Here is a 16899-nt window from a genome sequence, read left to right on the forward strand (position 1 = left end):
ATTTTTCTTTTTTTCTTGTGGAAGCAATTACCAACAAATTAATCCTTCACACGCCATCAGTAATAAACAAACAAAATAAAGAACTGTCACATGGGATTACATGTGCACATCTGTCAAATACACATGTACTCCTACTAACCATGCATCCATCCCATGTTTAATCTCTCATGGAGATGGCTGAATGACCGAACTGACAGTAGTTCGTTTGGAATGGAATTGTTTTAAGTGATTTGAGATTTTGGAGTTTTGTATTAGCCCTAACATGGATTAGAATTACAGAGCTCCCATTGGTCATGTCAGATAACTGTCTGGACTTAATTTTTTTTATGTCTGAAAGGAAAATTAAAGCTCATCACATGACAATAGTTCATTTAACATGGAATGGACTACCAAGAATTCAGAAGCAGGCAACAGCTTGGAGACAAGGTTTACTACTACTAGGGTTGTGGATAAAGCTAACAAGGAATTTTAGAGTCACATGCTCCTGGATCTCGATGCACCATGCATTACATCAGCAATGCATGGAGATGAGGTTCTTAAGATAGATATTCATCCACTGGGCGGTGATTTTCTTTAATTCTGTTAGTTTTTGTCACAATATTTCTTTTTGTGTTGCCAACATTTTTTTTCCTCTCATAACTAAGTTGCCACAGTTTGTTGACTAGTTATTGGATGAAAAATTATTGTACTGATGAGTCATTATGAGACACAATAATGCTGAAAAGTGGGATTAATATTGTTCTATTGGATCCTTTTTCTTCTTGGGGAAGTTGTCACTCATTGTTATCATCATACAAACTGTATTATCTGGCAGTTTAATTGGCAACACACTTTCAGATTAAAGGGATTAAAGCAGCTATGTTATTTTCTCTAAGTGTAGTTTTTCTCACTCAAAATATGCAATATGCTCAATAACTACAATTAATAAAACCCATCTATTAACCCTTAAAAGAACACCAAGCACAATGTTTTTTTCCCCTTAGAAACAACAAAAAAGCTTACATAAGCTTCACCCATATTCACTTTACTCACCACACATCACACATTCACACCCACACCAAACACCAACCAAACCTTGCCCTATTCCATGAGTCAAGATGAAGCCAAGAAAATCATCAGCTGATGACCAAAAAAAAAAAAGATAAATAAACAAATACTTACAAGCAAGTACAATACAAAGACACAAGAAAAACATCACCATTTCAGAGTGGGGAAAAAAACATCTCAAAAAAGCACATTTTTGAGAGGGAAAAAAGAGCAAAATAACCCCTCCAAAAGAAGGCATAAATAAATGCGCAGTCCACTCCGAGATCTCCCTCCTTCACCCGCCACCTCCTCTCTTCTCTTCTCCTCTCCTCTCGTCTCCTCGCCCTCGCCGCCGACGAGCTCGCCGCCGCGTTCCCGACTCCAGCGACGTTGTGGTGGGTATCTGAGGGCTGAGACATGGGCCCCGCGCCGAAGGCGGAGCCCATGAAGCAGCGGGTGAACCGGTGCCTGCTCCGGCTGTCCGACCGCGACACGGAGGCCATGGCGGCCGCCGAGCTGGACGGGATCGCGCGCGGACTGGAGGCCGACGAGCTCCCCGCGTTCCTCGCCGCGGTGTCCGACGCGCGCCCCACCGACAGGACGCCGCTGCGGCGGCACTCGCTCCGGCTGCTGGCGCTCCTCGCCGCCGCGCACCCGCGCGACGCCGTGGCGCCGCTCGTCCCCAGGCTCGTGGCCGCCGCGCTGCGGCGCGTCAGGGACCCGGACTCGTCCGTGCGCGCCGCGCTCGTCGACGCCGCGCGGGCCGCCGCGGCGGCCGCGGCGGCGGCGGACGCGGCGCTCGCGCCGCTCGTCGGGGCGCTGCTCCACGAGCAGGACCAGTGCGCGCAGCTCGCCTCCGCGCTCGCGGCGGCCGCGGCCGTCGAGGCGTCCGCCCCCAGCGCGGACCTCGCCGCCTACCTCCAGGCCCTCCTCCCGCGCCTCCTCAAGCTTCTCCGCAGCTCCGCGTTCAAGGCCAAGCCGGCGCTCATCTCCCTCATCGGCGCCGCCTCGGCCGCCTCCGGCGGCGGCGCCGCGGCCACCGCGGTGCCCTCGCTACGCGACGCGCTCACCGGCGAAGACTGGGCGGCGAGGAAGGCCGCCGCCGAGGCGCTCGCGCTGTTGGCGCTGGAGCACGGAGACAACCTCGTCGAACAGAAGCCATCCTGCATTGCCGTCTTCGAGGCCAAGAGATTCGATAAGGTCGAATTCTTGTAGCAAACCTGGGATCTTGGCAATGACATTCTGGATTTTTACTTTCGTGGATCTGCTTGTTTGTTGAAATTTTTTTAACATTTTTTTTTTTGGCAATGCAGGTGAAGATTGTTCGGGAGTCGATGAACCGGATGATTGAGGCGTGGAAGGAGATCCCAGACATGGACGAGGAAGTATGCTCCTCCGACGTGCCGCCATCTCCGCAGTCGCAGACGAGATCTTCTAGCACAGGTAATGTGGCTGTTCTTGAAGCAGTGGCCACTGCTCTTTCTTTTGGGTGATTTGGGTAAATTTATGTCTAATTGTCTACTGTTTGTAACCTTAGTTGAATATGAACTTGCTTGTGGTAAAAAAAAACATAAATGGACTGGGTTCAGTAAAACACAAGGCAGAAGGATTCTTTGTTGGATATGTGTGACAGTTCTTTTGCTTGTTTGCATTATATTGTGGATTTCTTGGACTAACTGCTGTCGATTAAAGGCGGTAAAACGATAAATGTGTGTATCTGACACTATGATTATGTAATCAAACAGACTCTGCAAGTGATGGACGATACCCAGCTGATTCCCTCGGCTCCAACTCTGTCCAGTCAGTTAGGAGGAGGAACTTATCACCGACAAAAAAATCACCCCCAAGGGAAGCATTGCACAATGTCAGCAACAGAAGGACCAGCAGTTCTTCCATCGGAAACAAGAAGAACTCACCGCCGTCACGCCACAATTCAGGCCAAGCCAAGAACTTTGAGTGTAAGGTTAATGTGACTGATGCTCCGGATGCGACCCCGATCAAAACCGTGACCGAGGAGAAGCTTCTGAAAGATGGCAATGTTAGAGCAAGGCTTGAGGCGCGGAGGGTACTGTTCCAGAAGAATGGTGAGGAGAGGTACAACAAGGTTCCTGGGCTCAAGTCAGGGTCTAGAGTTGTTCCATACAATGGGGACGATGACTTGGAAGAGATTGCGGAGTCTGAGGATGTGCATGAGGAGTTTCAGTCAGGTCACAAGGAAGAGGACCTGTCAAAGATCAGGATGCAGCTTGTTCAGATTGAGAATCAGCAGACCAGCTTGCTCAATCTTCTCCAGGTAATTTTCCCTTGCCGTGTGGCATGTTGTCAATGAAGAACCCAGTTGAACTCTTGATTTTTCACATTGACATTTTGTGTTTGATCGGTACCATTACCCCAGGATTGCCCATAGGTATGCGTGATTGCACAGGATATATGTATGCATGTTCAATTGGATAGAAAAATCTAAACCAAAGATTTGAAAACCTAATAACAAAAAACAAATTTAGTCTATGCATCCCTTAGTTTTTCAAAAACGCGTCATACTAAATGTGATTTGGTTCATTATGGAGTATGGACTAGTGTGCATTTATGGAAGCCTTATCTAGCATTCATGAAATCAGGATAGCTTATAATGGAGGTGGCATACGGCTTATGTTATCGGTGACACAAACAAGTTATTATTCGGTCTCATTGTGCACCATTGACCATTGGTATAAATCAAAGATCCATTCACTGTATCTTGATAATACTCTGACACTATATATCCATTGAATGTGTCTTGATAATACCAGTCTGGATCACTGTACATGAGCAATGGTCATGGCATGGGGAGAACTTGGACAGCAACACGTCATTTACTGGCTGTCTGACAATTTCTTGATCGGCAACTCTGTAACCATATATTGTTGTTTTTCACCCAAACCAGAAAAGAAATCAGGATTTTGTGAAATTTTTGTGTGTGTGTAATGCATCAGGAATGATTATGTGGAAAGCTATATATAAGAAATAACCCATAGTTTTGAAATATTACTACATCACTCCCTGTTTGCTGAAAACATGTCTAGCATGAACTTATCTCATCTTGCTCATAAGAAACTGAGTATGTCTGACATTATGATTGCCTGTGCTCAGAAATTTATGGGGAGCTCTCAGAATGGGATCCGTTCCTTGGAGACACGGGTGAACGGACTGGAGATGGCACTGGATGAGATCTCCCGTGATTTGGCTGCTTCTTCAGGAAGGATGCCAAGCAGTGAACCTGATATGAACTGCTGCATCCTTAGCCCGAAATTCTGGAGAAGACATGATGGCAGTAGATACTCATCCAAGTACTCCATTTCCGACATAGCAAACTACTCCGAGGAGAGCAGAACTTCTTACAAGTGGGAGAGGCAGAAGTTTGGAGTTCAGGGTGTTGTCACCAACCCATTAGCAGAGCCAAACGCTTCATTCGCAGGAAACACGGTTGTTGCTCAGGAAGCCAGGAGACAGAATTCAGCTCAATATAAGTCAAGGTAGGTTAACTCACTCAAGCGCAAAATCATCTCACTTTCTGTAAGTCAGTATTATGCAATTAGATTTGGTAGGTAGGCCAACAAGATGTGATCAGGACACCTCAGAAACTGATAGTAACATACCAACATAAAAGTAGTCACTTTCTTGAATAGAATATCATCTGGTTCAATTTATGCTGTAGTTCCCCTATTATGAAATGCATCTTTGCTGAATCTGCATTCCTATTATGACAGGGCTTCCTTCTTGTTTCGCGCCCACCTTCATTTATTATTATAAAATTTGTTAGGTTGTCCAACATGGTTACTTCTTTCAATTGATTGGCAATTTATACTTTCTATTCCATTTTCTTCAGGATGGGTTAGAGTCGACAAAGGCTACTGCGTGAAGTTTTCGACGATATGAACAAAGCATGGTGCAGCTGCAAGATCCTACCTTTGCTGCATTTTCAAGCTCTTTTCTTCTTTTCTCCAAGTTGAAAAAAAACAGAGATGTACATGAGATATGAAGTTCTGTTTGAGTTCAGACTCGTGAGAAACAGCCTAAAGCCCTAGACTCTAAAGCAAGACCCTCTCTGCGAGCTTGGCATTCCATTTGTGTTATACACCAGGCCTTGAGATTGAGACAACCAGTTAGCTAATGCAGGCTTGCTGAGGGCAAAGCATATGTAGAGTTTAAAATGAGAAATCGAGTTCACAGCAACTATCCTTGCAAGGATACTCAGCCATGGTTCCCATGAATGTATCTTGTTACTGCTTGTACATAATTTGGATATGGTAATTCCGATGCCGGTGAGACGACTTGAAACAAAATTTTTGTTCAGTACGATGAGATCATGAGGGAAAAGATCCATTGTGGCTCAAACGGCATAATGAAAAAGCTTCACTGCCTGCCAGCACTGGGATTCTAGGAAGGTCTTATATGATTCTTCCTCTTTGGGAAAATTGGTTTTGTGCGATCTCGAATTTAGAAGTACATATATCACCTAAAGTTGATAGTATATTTTTTACTAAATTGCGCTTATGGTATGTGAACTTAAGTGATGAGTATAAATAGATACAACAACTTATGGATTGTTCATTTCGGCATAACAATTTGGGTACGTAGTTTGTGCGAACCTGGACAATCCAAGCAAACAAATTGATCTAACATGGGGCACACTTTATGCCATGGCAGCTTACACCTATGACCTTGTTTAAGAGATCTTATTTTGAATCTGAAGAAAAGAGAAATTAGTTGCGCAAAAGTTTATTTTCATGTTCAGGACATACAATTTATTCATATTTTCATGTCTTGGGGGAATTTTAGCCTTCTATATAAGTCAAAACAATGTTTATTTTTATGTTAAGAACCAAGAGAATTATTTATCATGCCTTAGTAGGAATAACTATTGTAAAATTCATTTTTAATTTTTTTGTTCAGGCACTCTATTTTCATCGAAAGTTTGTTTGAAAAGTTAAATTTTATGGCCGGGCATCTTTAATTCTTTTGCTTTTGTGTTAGTCTAAATCTTGAAAATATCCCTCAAATAATAGTTACACGTTTTGTCCATCTAAAATTTGATGTGCAATAATAATTATACATTAGTGTGTGCCACGTTATATTAATTTTGCTTGTCTTGATCATTTTGGACCAGCTTCACACAAACTAGTCAAGTTAATGCACTGAATTGACTAATTTAAAAGTTTTCTTTACCTATTTGTACCCACTATACAAGTTCAAGCATAATTTACTCTATATTTTAATACTACTAAAAGGGGTTGTAATATTTTTTAATATAATTAAGTTCATTTTAATACTGCAGGAGGTGGTGCCATGGTGACCACCCGAGGGCTGCAAGGACAGCGTGTAGCGGGAGGCAATGGATGACATCTTCGCACTTCTGCAAATCCGCGCTACGATGGCAGACGGCCGTGGTGTGCCAGGTCCTCTTTTACTTCCTTTTCTTTCTTTTTTTAATGCATTTGATACAATTTATGACCAAATGATCAACTCGTCAACTCATTATCCAAAACTAATCCATCTACATTATGCTTTGAGCTGTCAAGTGTGCCACATTTGATATACTACGTTATATTTTATACATTGCATTGTGCTAATAGGGTAATTAGGTAACTACTCTATCTTCATAACTATAATGTGGTATTTTTATGGTATTGCTTAGATGAGATTGAAACACTATTAGTTAGGGTATGTTAGGATTGCTTAGAATTGTTATAGCCTTGCTAAGCAAAGTTGGGTATTTGGTAAAGGTGAAAAATTCTAGCTTTCGATGGCGAGAAAATCCTTACTGCATGCAGAGACACGGTCAAGCAAGCATATGGTGACAATCATACTTAGCTACCGTGTATTATCTCGCTAATCCAAACGCGATCTGGTTATTCTAGTTTAGCTCAAATGAGCTAGTTGAGCAGCGCCTGGCTACTCTAGATTAGCAAAGTAAGCTAGAGATTCAAAAAAGCCCTTAATAGCTTGTTCATCTCCACCATAGCTATAAATTTAGGTTGAGTTCTTCATTGCAAGAACATGGATGTGAAAAACAAAAATTGGTGGAAACAAAATAAAAAAGAGATCTTTTACATTACTTGAGGGTATTTTAACCTTCCATCTTTCATACATGGCCCACACTTTTAATACTTCACTAGTACCTTTTATCCTAGAGCATTGGATTATAATCAATTAATAAATTCCAAACACCACAAAAAGCCTCAATTAAAAACCATTATTTAAAATGCAAGCTAAACCTATTAAAACATGAACTACTAATTATATATCACAATCAACTAGTAGACAAACATGCAGGTGGTGTTTGAGATTAATGGAGATGAAGATGAAGTTACCGCACACAAACGAGAAAACCATTAGTATATAATTAATTAAGTTTTAATCATTAAAAACTTGATAATGTTTTTATTTAATATTTAAAACAACTTATATATATAAAGTTTTCTCAATAATCATATCATTAAACCGTTTGGAAAGCATGCTAACATCTTAATGAAAAAGGAACGGGCCGCAGCCGTGGAAATCAGATCTATTCGATGAGCCTTGGCAACATACCACAAAACAAAGTGTTAGATTAAGGATTTGACCAAGTTAATAGCACCAAATTAAGAAACGTTGTCGGGTGGTCGGAGTGCTGGGAGACGTCACCAAACACATACATCAAGATATTTAGTGTCACAAAATCACTTGCAAGGGCGAACGCAACAAGAGGGTCATGTACCCTTTGTCCGAGGGGCACATGCCCCCTTTTATGCACACAAGGTGACCCAGAGGGTCATGTGGTCATGTGCCCCTTTGTCCGGGGGCACATGCCCCCTTTCATGTACCCTATACATCAAAGCAATGAGATGGTTTAGGATATAACTTAGACTCATAGGCTTTTTTTTTATATAGCATGTTAAGGGCCTGCTCGGTAGCCCTGTCTGCTGCAGCGCTGCAGTAGCTACAATTGTTACAGGGAGGCTAGAGCAGCAGCCACGAGAAGGGGAGTAGTCTGCAGCTATTTTCCTATTGGTTTGTGCAGTACAGGCTAAACAGCTATAAAAATGGGCTACCGAACAAGCCCTAAGTTTATGGAGTTCTATATATAATATATTAGGCTAAAAGTTATATGAATATTTTTATCTTAATCATATAATGGAAAACATGTAAAGATATTTAATTTATCATATACATGTGTTAATTCTTATTTTGCTAGCGTCCACTAAATTTTTGTTCTTCACTTGTCACTGCCTATGCTCATCTGTCTCACAGCTTAGGACAACATTATATCAAGCATTGGGATCGATGAATATTTAAAACAAATTTGAAAAAGAATGTTATTATACATACGATGTTGTCATCTAACTAATGTCCGACTATGTTCGACCTTAGCCACGCTAACATGCACATGTTAGATTTTGTCATGAGACATTTACCATGTAAAATTCTTTAGTGCTCCATGTTCATCCACCATCCAACTGATTTAAGATTCATGCTAACTCAAAACAAGGTATTATATCCTATTAGCGGGTATAACCTGATAAGAGATCGCATGCATGCATAATATTTCCATATAAGGTTGCATGCATGTAGCATGTGTTTCCAAATTTTAAGCTATCCAATCATGCAAGTAATGCGCATTTGTTTCCAAATTTCATGCTTTCCAATCATGCCACTAATTGCATGCAGATACTTACCTGTTGAAATGTGATTATGTTTGAAAAAATGTGACATCAAATCATGTCCTCTAATTGCGATGATTACCTTCCATTTTTCAAATACATACATAAATCCGGAGTGCGTGCATTTGGATGAGAATGGCATTCCATTTTTTGAGCTTTTGGCCACCCTGTTAGGCTCACACTCACAAGAGCTCTTTCATTGACCGTCTCCGCTGGTTAGTGGTCACCGACAACATTTTGCTCGCAAGCTCTGTTGTGAGTCGCTGCTGCTGGTCGCCAGCAATTTTTGTCGCCAACGACATTCGTCCACGTGTCTCTTCGCCACCGTTGTTGGTCGTTCGTGATTACAGCGCTGCACATCCGTGTGCCACTTTGCCACCGTCATTGGTTGTTCGTGAGCGTCGTCACCGACAATATTCACCCACAAGCTACATTGTTTGATTGGTACTAAACGCATGTATGTTAAATGTCTAGATCCCAGATTTCATCGCTCGTATATAGTTCCGGCCGAATCTTCTTGGTACACTACTTTCAGATATGTGCTCCATCTACTTGTTCTTCTATGTATTTCAGTTATATGTTGATCTCATACTATTCTGAAATCAGGGGCGGAGCCCAGTAGGTCCGGGGGTTTCCAGGAACCCGGCCCAAATTCTGAAATACCTTGTTACCCCCATAAATTCACCACATGGGCACCCTCTCAGCCCAAAACCAAGAGAAATAAGTTCACTTTGGGTCCCTCTATTTGTCGCCCAGTCCGATTTTCGTCCCTTGACCGCAAAACCGGGTATAACCCGTCCCCCAACTTACGAAAACCGGGCAAACGTGGTCCTCGGCGGTTTTGGCTGACGTGGCGCATACGTGGCTTGTTTGACTAGGTCTCCGTCGCACGTGGCATTGACGTGGCGCTTACGTGGCAATTGTATATCAACAAAATAATAAAAAGTGTGGCCCCACATGTCAGTTGCAAAAAGAAATAATTTTAAAATGGTGGGGCCATGTGGGCCCCACATGTCAGCCTCACTCCTCTCTTCTTCCCTCTCCCTTCTCTCTCTTCTTCCCTTTCCCCTCTCTCTCTCTTCTTCCCGGGCAGAGGACGGCACGGGTGGGCAGCGGAGCAGGCGAGCTCTGGCGGCGGCGGCGGGCGTGGTCGGCGCCGCCCCCTGACCGGAGCGCCGCCGGTCCGCGTGAAGGCGAGCAGTGTGGCAGTGTCCTGGAAGACGCCATCGACGCCGCCATCCGTGTCGCCGCCGTCGACCACCTGACCATCCGTGTCACCGTCGCCGACCTCCGCGCGCGCCGAGACCTCCGCCGACCACCGGACCATCCGTGTCGCCGCCACCGACCTCCGAGCGCCTCTACACCATACTCGTCGTCCTCCCGCCGCTTACACCGCGCTCGAGCCGTGTCGAGCTCCCTCCTCTCCCACTGGCGAGCTAGAAGGGCGGCGGACGGCTAGGCGAGCTACCTGGCACAACCAATCGACCAAACAAATTCATATCTCTTCCTCTTTGATCTCTTCTCCCTGCTCAATCTCAAGAACATACATTTTGTGTTCGACAAATTTTCATCAAGAAATCTCAAGAACACGTCGTGTTCAGGCAAAAGAACAACAGAGACAAGAGGCGATCGATGGCAATGGCCATGGCGAAGCTGTTCATCACCGGGCTGAGCACGGCAATCACATGCTCGTCCGCGGTGGTGTTCAAGGGCGCCGCCATGGCCGTCGTTCTCCTACTCAGGCTGGTCTAGCTCCCGGGCTACCTCGGCTGCCTCCTCCTCTGCGCCATCAGAGCAACCATCGAGGGGGCCGTGGCGGCTGCCTTCGCCGCCGCCGGGGACGCCGTCTTGGCGGTGGCAGACGTCGCAACGGGGTGGAGGGACGCTGCATCTTCGAACAGCACCGCGGCGGTGCCATTCGTGCAAGCCGCCATGGGGAGGCCCGAGGCGCTGCTCGCCGAGATGCTCGCCATCTTCGGCCTCGTCGCCTCGCTTTCGTGCAGTCCATCGTCCCAGCGCGCGCGGAGGGTGTCTGGGTGGTCGGCGGCGGCGACACGGATAGCGGCGTTGAAGAAGGCGACGACGCGACGGAGGAGAAGGAAGGAGAGAGGATAGAGAGAGAGAGAAAGAAAAAAGAACAGAGAAAGAGGGGTAGTGAGGATGACAGGTGGGGTCCACGTGGGCCCCACCATTTTTTAATTATTGTGTGTGTGAAACTGACATGTGGGTCCCACAGTTTTTATTATTTTTCGGATCGAATTGCCACGTAAGCGCCACGTCAATGCCACGTCAGATGAAGACCGAGTCAAATTAGCCACATAGGCGCCACCTCAGCCAAAACCAGAGTCAAATACTGCCGAGGGACCTTATTTAAACGGTTTTGCGATCAAGGGACGGAAATCAGACTGGGCGACAAATAGAGGGACCCAAAGTGAACTTATTCCAAACCAAGAACCCCCTCCTCGTTCGTCTGGCCCAAAACAAGGCCTATCGTTGTGTATTTGTTAGCGACAGCCCAATTGAGAGGAGAGGAGGAGTCGCGCACGTCGACACGGCACCGGCATCGTTTCATCTCCCAAAATCAAGCGCGTGATTGTTTCTTTCTCCTCGTCCGTCGCCGCTCCCGCTCGCCTGCTCCGCGCGACTCCGCGACCGGCGACCAAGCTTGACGTCTCCGACTCCATCCCGTCGTGCGCCCGCGGACCGCCACAGCCGTGCTCAACGCGGCGACCGCCCGGCGCTCGCCTGCCGACGCCGCCCGTTTCCCATGCACTCCGGCGACTCCGCAACCTATGACAGCCCCTAAATCCTCTCATCCAATCTGCCACTCGGTAAGTCATGTACTCCTGCTTCTTCCCTCTTCTAATTTTGCTAGTTTACCACTGATTTAACCTTAATTTTCTTGCTTGCTTTTGCGATGAACGCAGCCATGCAGGGCAGTCTGGGAGTAGGAGTGTAGGACGGCCGGCGGGCAGCGGCAGGCGGCAGCAGCAAGCTGGCCGGCAATGGCTGGATCCATGAGCTCGCCGGCTTGCCCTCATTGACTCGTCAAATCCGCTAGTGACCACAAGTGCTTCTATCAAAAATCACATCCGACAGCCACCACTTACAGCAATTGGTTTATCGGTTCATGAATATAACCACAAATATGGTAAAGATTAATAGGTAACTGTTTTTATATTTATGTCAAATCATTTCATGACTTATTGTTTGTTGATACTTAAACTATGCCTCTCTTTTTTAAGGTCATTGTTGCATGGAGGAATGAAGATGATGACATCACATTTTGCATGATATATTCATTTGTTTTGGGTATGGAGCTCATGACACATTATTAACTTCATATATATTATTATCAGTTGGTTTCTTTATTAAGGTATGTTGGCGGATGGCATGAGGCCCTTTGACCAAACCTGCTGAAACCCGTGGCGAAGGCTATGGAGCAAGAGCGGCGCAAGGCGAAGAGTAGCGCTAGGCTAGAGACGTCTCAGGCGAAGGGTGCAAGGCGAAGACTGTCTGCCGAAGGAGGATGACTTCGCCTTGACAAGTTCGCCCCCGCGAGGGCTGAGGAAGCCTTTCCGGCCCATCAGGCCGGCGATCGCCAGACGGCCCATCAGGGGCCCATGAGCCCCTATAACATTATGTACCCCTGTAAATGTCCCTTTTGTAAGGGTAATCATGTAAATTCCCCTGTACAACCTAAACCCTGGTAGTAAGAACCTGTAATGGGGCTATAAATAGTCCCCTAGGGCCATGTAATGAGGGGGATCCCCAAGTAAAATTCAAAATTTAATACACTTCATTTTTCCAACCACTGTTGAGTAACCACGTCTTTCGACGTATGCAGTTGTCGTTTTGACAACAGCTGGCGCCGACCGTGGGGACTCCGAGCGAAACCACTGAGAGCGAATGCCACCAAAGAGGGTCGTGAAGGAGAAGGTTGCCAGGCGAAAGGAGAGCGACGCCGGACCAGACATGGCCGCCGAGGAAGGAGCCGAGCCTTCGGCGCCCGTAGCCGAAGATGGAGGAGCACAAGCACCATCTCAATCGCCTTCAGCCCCTGCAACCTCGGTGCAAGTGCCGAACGCAGCCGACGTGGCGAAGGCGGCTGCGGCGGCAAGGGCACTCCAGACCAGGGCGGAGATCCTTTCGACGAGCCAACCGGTGGTGCCCCAAGCCGCTCCATCGCAGCCGGCGGCGACCACAACCGCGCTCGCCATTGTACAGGCCCAAATCAGCCTTGACCCCGAAGCACAAGCCGAAGCCGACATGGAAGCCATGCGGCAGAACATGACATGGCTCCAAGACATGCTTCGCCAAATGCAAGAACAACAACAAGCATACGAGGCGGCAAGACGGGCCAAGGCCACGACGGCTCCAATCCTTCAGTATTCGGCAGGCTATGTGCTAGGTTCAGGACCTTCGCCGTGGAGTCAATGACCGCAGTTCGATTTCGTCAACATTGCTCAGGTGCCAACCGTTCGGCAGCAAGTTCCAACCCCAGGCTTCGGAACAAGCCAAGCACCAATCCAAGCTGCCATGATGTGGTCGCAGCCAATCTCTGACCCATCCATGGCGGCCCAGCAAGTACAACCAGTTGGAGCTGGGCAGTCGAATGCCACGGCCCAACTCCACGCACAAGCAGCGATTTCGCCCTTCGCCACACCGTACCCGCAGCAAGGTGCGGTAAACAAGGCGGGAGGCGAAAAGGGACTGCCACTGACTAGGGGAATCAAGACTCGTCCAATCCCGCCCCAGTTCAAGTTCCCACCTGTCCCGCGTTATTAGGGCGAAACTGACCCGAAGGAGTTCCTCTCCATCTACGAGTCAGCGATCGAAGCGGCTCATGGTGACGAAAATACCAAGGCGAAGGTAATACATCTCGCTCTAGACGGCATCGCCCGTTCTTGGTATTTCAATTTACCAGCCAATAGCATTTACTCATGGGAGCAATTGCGCGAAGTTTTTGTCCTTAACTTTCGAGGCACCTACGAGGAGCCGAAGACGCAACAACACCTACTCGGCATTCGCCAAAGGCCGGGGGAGTCGATAAGGGAGTAAATGCGTCGCTTCTCACAAGCCCGGTGCCAAGTTCAAGACATAACCGAGGCGTCGGTCATAAACGCCGCATCGGCTGGTCTGCTTGAGGGCGAACTAACAAGAAAAATCGCCAACAAGGAGCCGCATACGCTCGAGCACCTACTTCGCATCATTGACGGGTTCGCAAGGAGTGAGGAGGATTCTAAGCGACGACAAGCTATACAAGCTGAGTACGATAAAGCCTCCGTCGCCGCTGCCCAAGCTCAAGCGCAAGTTCAAATTGACGAATCACCTCCCCTCTCTGTTCGCAAGTCTCAGCCGGCGATCCAGAGACAGCCGCCAAGGCAAGGCCAAGCCCCCATGACTTGGAGAAAGTTCAGAACAGATCGGGCGGGCAAGGCTGTGATGGCTGTCGAAGAAGTGCAAGCCCTCCGCAAGGAATTCGACGCCCAGCAAGCAAGCAACCATCAGCAGCCAGCCCGCAAGAAGGTCTGAAAAGACCTCTACTGCGCCTTTCACGGACGCTCTTCGCATACCACGGAGCAATGCCGAAACATTAGGCAACGTGGCAACGCGCAAGACCCAAGGCCGCAGCAGGGAACAACTGTCGAAGCATCCCGCGAAGCAGTTCAAGAACAAACACCCCCGGTCGAACAACGTCAAGACGTGCAATGAAGGGTAATCCAAGTGATTACGAGGGCCGACCCGCCAGGCCAGTTATCTAAAAGGCAGAAAAAGATGCAGATCCGCATGGTCCACAGCATCACTTCGGCAAGTGAAGGGGCGCCACAGTACGTGAACCAGCTGATCTCTTTCGGGCTAGAAGACGCCGAAGGTCCTGTTCCCGCATCAAGATCCACTGGTAATCTCAGCTGAGATAGCCGGTTTTGAAGTCCGACGAATCCTGGTCGATGGAGGGAGTTCGGCCGACGTGATCTTCGCCGAAGCATATGCTAAGATGGGCTTGCCAACCCAAGCCCTTACACCGGCACCAACGTCGCTCCGAGGGTTCGGCGGAGAAGCAGTGCAAGTTCTTGGCCAAGCACTTTTGCTGATAGCTTTCGGCTCGGGAGAAAACAGGCGCGAAGAGCAAATACTGTTCGACGTCGTCAACATCCCATACAACTACAACGCCATCTTCGGCCGTGCAACCCTGAACAAGTTCGAAGCCATTTCCCACCACAATTATCTCAAGCTCAAGATGCCTGGCCCAACAGGGGTGATAGTAGTCAAGGGGCTTCAGCCTTCGGCCGCTTCAAAACGCGATCTAGCCATAATCAGCAGAGCAGTGCACAATGTTGAGACCGAACCGCATGAGCGGCCGAAGCACACGCCGAAGCCCACCCCTCACGGCAAGGTAACAAAAGTGCAGATTGATGATGCCGACCCCACAAAGCTCGTATCACTGGGGGGCGACATGGGCGAAGAAGAAGTTGAGAGCATACTAGAGGTGCTCAAAAAGAACATTGATATCTTCGCCTGGAGCCCTGACGAGGTGGGGGGCGTCCTGGCGGATCTCATCATGCATCACTTAGCAGTCAAGCCGAATATTAAGCCAAGAAAACAAAAGTTGCGCAAGATGTCTGCCGATCGCCAAGAAGCGGCGAAGACCGAAGTACAAAAATTACTCCGGGCAGGGGTTATTCAAGAGATTGACCATCCGGAGTGGTTGGCGAATCCAGTGCTGGTGCGGAAGTCAAATGGCAAATGGCGCACGTGTGTCGATTTCACAGACCTGAACAAGGCATGTCCGAAAGACGATTTCCCCTTGCCGCGAATCGACCAGCTTGTGGATTCAACGGCTGGATGCGAGCTCATGAGTTTCCTGGATGCATATTCCGGTTACCACCAGATCCACATGAACCCGCTCGACATCCCCAAAACATCCTTCATCACTCCATTCGGCACATTTTGTCACCTCAGGATGCCTTTCGGCTTAAGGAACGCAGGAGCAACGTTCGCCAGGCTGGTGTACAAGGTCCTTGGCAAGCAGTTGGGGCGAAACGTGGAAGCTTACGTCGACGACATCGTCGTAAAAAGCCGCAAGGCTTTCAACCATGCGATCGACCTGCAGGAGACGTTCGACAACTTGCGCGCGGCAGGCATAAAGCTGAATCCGGAGAAGTGCGTTTTCGGTGTCCGCGCAGGCAAGTTGTTGGGTTTCCTTGTTTCCGAAAGAGGCATAGAGGCGAATCCAGAGAAAATCGATGCCATCCAGCAAATGAAGCCTCTGTCAAGCGTACATGAAGTACAAAAGCTTGCAGGCCGAATTGCGGCACTCAGTCGATTCCTCTCAAAGGCGGCCGAAAGAGGTTTGCCCTTCTTCAAGACCCTCCGGGGCGCGGGAAAGTTTAATTGGACACTAGAGTGCCAAGCAGCATTTGACGAGCTAAAGCGATACTTGCAAAGCCCGCCAGCTCTGATAAGCCCACCCCCAGGAAGCGAACTGCTACTATACTTGGCAGCTTCGCCGGTGGCAGTCAGTGCTGCACTCGTCCAAGAAACAGAGTCCGGACAGAAACCGGTCTACTTCGTCTCCGAAGCACTGCAAGGAGCGAAGACAAGGTACATTGAAATGGAAAAGCTTGCTTACGCTCTAGTAATGGCTTCGTGCAAGCTTAAGCACTACTTCTAGGCTCACAAAGTCATAGTCCCATCACAGTACCCTTTGGGCGAAATACTCCGAGGCAAGGAAGTCACTGGCCGGCTCAGCAAGTGGGCGGCAGAGCTATCCCCGGTCGACTTGCATTTTGTTGCACGCTCTGCTATCAAGTCTCAAGTGCTAGCTGACTTCGTAGCCGAATGGACACCAGTACTTGCCCCCGACCCCGAGCCCGACGACTAGTTCTAGGTGATGTGCTCTGACGGTTCGTGGTCGCACAAGGGGGCAGGCGTTGCGGCAGTCCTCTTTTCGCCGAATGGTGTGCCGATTCGGTACGCAGCGAGATTGCAGTTCGACACAACCAACAATACAACAGAATACGAAGCCGTTCTCCTGGGCCTAAGAAAGGCGAAAGCACTGGGAGTCCGGCGCCTGCTAATTCGAACTGACTCCAAGTTGGTAGCAGGCCATGTTGACAAATCCTTCGAGGCAAAAGAAGAGGGAATGAAGAGGTATCTGGAGGCCGTTCGGTCCATGGAAAAATGCTTCACC

At 48.0% G+C, this 16899-nt stretch overlaps 1 protein-coding gene and 1 long non-coding RNA gene across 2 annotated transcripts; both read left to right on the forward strand.

Annotated features, from left to right (window-relative positions):
- Positions 1-1307: 1307 nt before the first annotated feature.
- LOC127777445 (TORTIFOLIA1-like protein 3) lies at positions 1308-5348 on the forward strand. Its single transcript, XM_052304038.1, has 5 exons — positions 1308-2226; positions 2340-2469; positions 2772-3319; positions 4156-4538; positions 4892-5348. The coding sequence occupies exons 1-5, from the start codon at positions 1444-1446 to the stop codon at positions 4899-4901; spliced, it is 1854 nt and encodes a 617-aa protein (XP_052159998.1). The 5' UTR covers positions 1308-1443; the 3' UTR covers positions 4902-5348.
- Positions 5349-11305: 5957 nt separating this feature from the next.
- On the forward strand, positions 11306-12441 carry LOC127777977 (uncharacterized). The gene is made up of 4 exons (XR_008018394.1): positions 11306-11536; positions 11633-11856; positions 11951-12017; positions 12065-12441. It is a non-coding gene; the product is annotated as an uncharacterized LOC127777977 (long non-coding RNA).
- The last annotated feature ends 4458 nt before the right edge of the window (positions 12442-16899 follow it).

This window comes from Oryza glaberrima, chromosome 6, assembly GCF_000147395.1.
Source record: "Oryza glaberrima chromosome 6, OglaRS2, whole genome shotgun sequence".
NCBI classification, from domain to species: domain Eukaryota; kingdom Viridiplantae; phylum Streptophyta; class Magnoliopsida; order Poales; family Poaceae; genus Oryza; species Oryza glaberrima.